We start from the raw sequence: 6,000 nt of genomic DNA on the forward strand, positions 1-6,000 counted from the left end.
TTTTGATTGATAAAAAAAATAAAATATCCTGGTTATTGTAAAATCTGCCATATATATAAAATGAGAACACCAAATCCTAAAAAGTAGTTAAAAAGTGCCATTTTTATAGTGCTTTGAATTTTCCAAATAATGCAATTGGTCAATGGGAGATAACTCTCTCAGTGAATAATCACTTGTATTTGAGAATGGTCTAGCCCTGGCATTCTACATGTGGCGGTTTTCAGAAGTTGTTTGTCACTGTCTTATTGTATTTTTTTATTCAAATGATTTGTATATAATCAGGCCATTGATTTTCTCTCTTGATTTGTTTTAAATTTTCATGTCTATGCATAATACAGAAAGTTCAATAAAATTGCATTATGGCTATTTTACCAAATTTTCCTTTGATCTTACTGACTGACATATAATTCTTTTCTTTGCACAGTAGAGTGATATGAAAAATTATTGCTACAAACTAAGGACGTACATGTCGTTGTCAATGAAATTAACAATAAGGTAAAATAGTAATAAACAGATTATCATTGGTCATCTCAACTAGATTGCTTTTTTCACTTTCTGCGTTCAAGCAGGAAAAACAATCTCAATCATATGACCAACAATCATCTACATGTATAATTATACAATTTCAAGACTGCACAAAGTTTGTTTTTTTATAAATAGCTAAATAATGTTCCAGGCAACACCAAGTCGTTTAAATGTATGATAGCAAGCACTAAGTGAGTGTTCTCCCCAGGACCTTTTAGCATCATGTTAATGTGATGCTATCTGAATTGATTTTCTTATAGATTGTGTTATGGATGTGATGCTATGATTTTAAGAAACATGATGGTATTTCAAAATTCACTTTTTTACCAGGATGCTACATGTATATGAAATACATGTATCTGGGCAGAACATGGGCTAAGTTGCAACTTTCTTTTGCTATTTCTCTGCAAGCATGCTATTGTGAGAAAGAATGTTTTGATGTTGTTGAAACCATTAAAAGTTCAACTGGATCCAAACACTAAGCAAATGATAAGCATATGGACAGCACTTCTCATACAAGACAAATAAATCTCACAGGGGAGACAATTTTTGATCAGTAATAACTAATCAAAATGATCAATCTACATTGGTATTTCCTGTGATCACATTTTCATATTCTGAACAACATGAACAATGGTGACATTACTAAACAGTCTGAATGTCTTAATTCTAAATCAAAGCATCATCAGTGCTTTGATTCAGCTATTTTTTTAGGTTCTAGGAGGCCAATATTTTATGAAAAAAAATCACGGATGAAAAGTCTGGAAGAATCATTTAAGATGTGTAATTTTAAATCATCTTACAATTAATTTAGAAAGATATTGGATATTTTTTTCAGTAAAGAAACTAGTTTGTCTCCCTAAATTTACTTTTAAATTGTTGCTTCGGGAGTTTTTCTATTTTTAAACATACAAGTAGGTAAAAGTATGCAATTTTCTGACTCATCAAGGTCACTTATTGATTTTCTTTCAAAATCATGACACTGAAAATTAATGGTTTTACCTTATTTCCATTATCTTCCTAAAAAATTGTTTTCAATTGACTAAAGGTGGAGAATTTCTAAATAATTTCCTGAAAGAGACATTATAAATGTTCTTTTTTGGCCATAACGATTTAAGATGGTTTTTTTTAAATATATAAATAGGTGTTTATTCTCCTTTAAAAAAATATAATTTCCAATATTCAAAATAAATTTTATCTAAATCAAAATACATTGTATGTCTTCAACTCTTAGTCTTCAACTTAGATTTCTGAACCAACTCGAAATCACATAGATCCAGCATGGCTGAATCGATCTACATGTATCACTGGCAAGAGGATTCTTACACAGTAAAGCACATGAAGTAAGCTTGAATACTTCTGTCATTATATATTGGTTAGCTCTGATCCTTAGCATACAATACATGTATCAATGGCTGATTGAAGTAAATTTATCAAAACAAACAGGTTTGACAAGTAAATTGACAAGGAAACAGAAGCGACATTAACTAAAGGAAATTTCCATCATATTCAAATAATAAAATTACATATATTTCATTATAATACCTTATTTTGATTGGCTAATAGCAATTTTCCATTATTTTAAATTTTAATTATCCTTCATTTCAACATGAAATGTAACATTCATGAGGACAGGATTTTTAATTTGTTGGTTTACAGAATAAAAATAAAATTCATATTTCATGCTTTTATATTCCCTTACAAAAATATTATCCTAGAAAAATAAATCAAATATTCTTTTTTATGAAGTGAAATGCATTAAACACTACTGATGATCAAACTTTGTGTTTTGAAAAAATAAATCCATACTCTGTATATTTACGTATATAATATGTACCGTATTAATTCTATTTAACGCCCCCTACCGAAAATAGTGTGTTCATAACTTTGGACTTCTAATAAACGCCCCCATTTTGTAGTTAAAAAAATAAAATTGAAAGTTACCCATTACAATATTGCAAAGACATCGACCCGGTCACTCAGAAACATGAAACGAAAAATCAATAACGCCCATGTTTTAATCCACTACGATAATACAAAATAGTGTGTACAAGTTCCAAAAATAGATCTGTCAGTTACACAGTACGCTATTTTAAAAGTTCAACGTAAACTTATAAACAGGCATGCATTTCTAAACTACGGTAATATTGAATAAATTCATTCGAAAATTTAACAAATTATTAGATGAGGTCACATTACTGATAAACGCTATTTATAGATTATGGAGACAATAAGAAACACATGTATGTTACTATAGTCTGTTTCAACAAAATTCAGGTAAAGGTCAATGAAGGTACGAAATTCGTTTCTCTAGTTGACGCCCTCCTTTCGGAAATTGTCATCACCCCCAGGGCGTTTATTAGAATAAATACGGTATATAAAAATAGACAAATCAATAATTACTGACCTTAAAATGTTGTTTACGCAAATAATTTTGTGAAACGAAACCTGTGTTTAAAACCCATTACACAAAAAGTTTGTTTCTCGTAGAAAAAATGGAAAATGGACTTGTCCAAACAAATGTCACGTTAAAGTACTTTAATGAAAACAAATTATATTTCTTGTTTCATAGATGATTAAAAAAAAATTCGTCCAATTGGATATAAAAAAAATGGGAAAGCATGACTACTGATGATCCCCGCCATGCTCGTTTTTCCAGTGGACGAGTCTATTGTGTTCTTGACACGAATGTTGAAACTTATTTTTGTACGACGTTTTTGCAATGTTTTCTTTTTCAGTTTTCGTGCCTGATTTTCAATATTCACTAAGTGTCCTGAAATTGATTAAGACCTACGCGGATACGTTATTTTTCTTGTTAAATAAATGACGATTTAATTTCGTCTTTGTCCATGGACACAATTTTAATTAACCACCCCCCCCCCTTGTTCATTGTTGTTGAAAATAATTATATGAAGTCATGTGATGTTTATGACAGCTGAGCAATAGTATTTCATTAAACTAAAATTTAGGAAATGATTACAAAATAACATACCAAACATATTGTTATAAAGGTAAAAGATATTTTTTTGCATATTTTTCTCTTGAAAGATTTTTTTCTCTATTTTTTTCAACCGACCAACCTGACTTTTACATGGGAAAAATCTGTAAACCAACAAATTGAAAAAAAACCTGGCCTGATGACACAAGCTTCCACAATAAATTAAAGTGCACAGGTAAATAAAAGAAAAAGTTGATAGAAATCATGTATGCATGATCCTGGAAATTTATGTAATTTTAAGTATAAAATTAAATGCTGCTTATTAATAATTTTATAGGGTTGTAAAAATGAGAAAATGTTCATTTTGTCCACTTAGGTCAACAATGCTACATCCCAATAAATTTACATAAAGAGGCATTCAATTCTTAAACAAGGAAAAATGTTGTTTTCAATGTGAAAAAAATCAGAATATTTTCATTTGCATGGTGTTAGTTTTAAGAAAGAAGTACTAGAAGTTAGAGAAAATACTGGATACATGTACATTTTTTTCTCTCCAATAATACATGTGTGTATATGACCATTCTACAAAGTCAATGATTTCCTAAAATTTCTAAATAAATAAATTTATTAGGTCTTTATTATATTTCTTTTTTATAATTGGATAGTTAGAGTTACACCCCTTTTTTTGACATTTTAAATTGTATTGGTATAAAAGTGTGTTCATAAAAAATATAGATAAATATAACTTATCCTTCGGATATTGGTTTCAAAATATCAAAAGATACATGTCTCTTTGACACATTCCCCATTTCCATTCTCAATTTTACATGTTACATTTGTACATTTTTTTGTAACCTGATAAAAATAGTAATAATACATTGCAAGCTAGAGATAATATCTTAGCAATTTCTATTAACCTTAAAAAAGGTCAAGTTTCTTTCCCACAACTTTAATTTAATGTCTAGCATTTGGGCAACCATATCTAACTGGAAAGCTGTGCACACAAATATGCAGTGAGTCGTTACCATAAAAAGTGTATAAAATGTTGTCGTGCATGAAAACATCTGATGTGATTTAAAGAAAGGGACATGCACACAAGATTATAAACACAAATTGCTCTCCATATTTAAAAGAAAGTTTCAAAAAGGTTGACAAAAATCACAACTTCAGCTTGCTAAGAATATGGCACATTTTTTTTTAGAACGAGTTGATGTGTACCCCTACAAATGTCACTTTTAAAATGCAGAATACTTGCCTTTTAATATATAGCAAAATGAAACAATAAAACAGAAATTAAACACATCATGCAGAGGCTATATGTATGGTCAGATCATTTGTTTTCGTGAGTCATATGAATTAGTTCTATGCATGCTTTTTCAATTGAAATTTGACATCATAATGCATATTTAATAGAGAGAAAACCCATGAAACAAGGATATAATTTTGCTTGGTGCTTGCATACATGTGTACAATATTTGTGTATACAGCCTTAACATGTTCAAGTTAACTTATGACAACAGGTCTGTATATAAAACAATGTCACTTATTGTTTAGTTTAATTGGAGATAAAAACTAATAATAATATGGAATTATTAGATTAGTGTCGGCCATGTTTGCATCTGGCAGCCATGATGAATTTCCAGCTTTTAAACTAATTTTGTAATATTTCTGATGAAATTTCTAGCAGTAACAAACCTCCATCAGTCCACCAGATGTGTCCAGATCGTATTCAACAGCTGCCATTTTACAATAATGAATGAATACTTAAACAATTATCAGTACGGTTATCTTTATGTCATCAAAAACCAATTATTTCCATTATGTCCCAAAGAAATGGGAAAAAGTTAACTTCGGTTGCCATGCGAAAAATTGAAGATTGTCATATAAAGGAGTTATGGTTTTTCATAAAAATACATTCATTATGAAGCTAAATTCCACAGCTGGTGGTTGCTACTCAGTTATATGTTGCAAACTTAAACCCTTAGCAGAAATTCGTCTTCATTTCAAATTCGCTAGCCTGTAGCCGTCTTCTTGGCGCAATATGTCGGCCATTTATAATACGCATGCGTATAAGTCTGGATTTCTTCAATGCGTTTGCGCATTTGGTAGTATCCGAACAGCGGAAGTTTATAAGGTGAAGGTCATAATTAACGCGGGTAAATTTATTATCTCCCATTTCACATTCAATTAAAATATTTCAGAGGGGGGATAGGACCTTTATCGGGACTCCGGGATCGGGTGTTTTTAAGATCGGGATTTCGGGATTGACCCTTTCGGGATCCGGGAATTTTTTTTTCGAATTTCGGGACCTCGGGATTTCGTGTTTTTAAGCTCGGGATTTCGGGATTTCGTATTTTTAAGCCCGGGAATTCGGGATCAGGACCCCTCCTACCCTCCCTCATTTCAAGGTTTTGTGTAAAACAGATATGTATTAAATACATTACACGATAAATGACTTTCCATTTCATCTGTTCGTTTATCAAATAGTAAAGCATTATAGAATAGTGTTTATTTACTATAGAGTGAAGATGTTTCGT

The 6,000-nt window shown here is 30.6% G+C and overlaps 1 protein-coding gene across 2 annotated transcripts in view; it reads right to left on the minus strand.

The window, feature by feature from the left end:
* Positions 1 to 5,598, minus strand: part of LOC139528356 (PHD finger protein 12-like) — a 48,908-nt gene extending 43,310 nt beyond the window's left edge. Inside the window, exon 1 of one of the 2 annotated variants that reach the window (XM_071324301.1) lies at positions 5,159 to 5,598. In XM_071324301.1, coding sequence (XP_071180402.1) covers positions 5,159 to 5,206 — 48 coding nt within the window. In that variant the 5' untranslated portion in view covers positions 5,207 to 5,598. The remainder of the gene's footprint in view (positions 1 to 5,158) is intronic. The other variant, XM_071324302.1, reaches the window with a different exon arrangement.
* Positions 5,599 to 6,000: the final 402 nt, after the last annotated feature.

The sequence above is a fragment of the Mytilus edulis genome, chromosome 6 (genome assembly GCF_963676685.1).
Source record: "Mytilus edulis chromosome 6, xbMytEdul2.2, whole genome shotgun sequence".
In the NCBI taxonomy this organism is placed as follows: domain Eukaryota; kingdom Metazoa; phylum Mollusca; class Bivalvia; order Mytilida; family Mytilidae; genus Mytilus; species Mytilus edulis.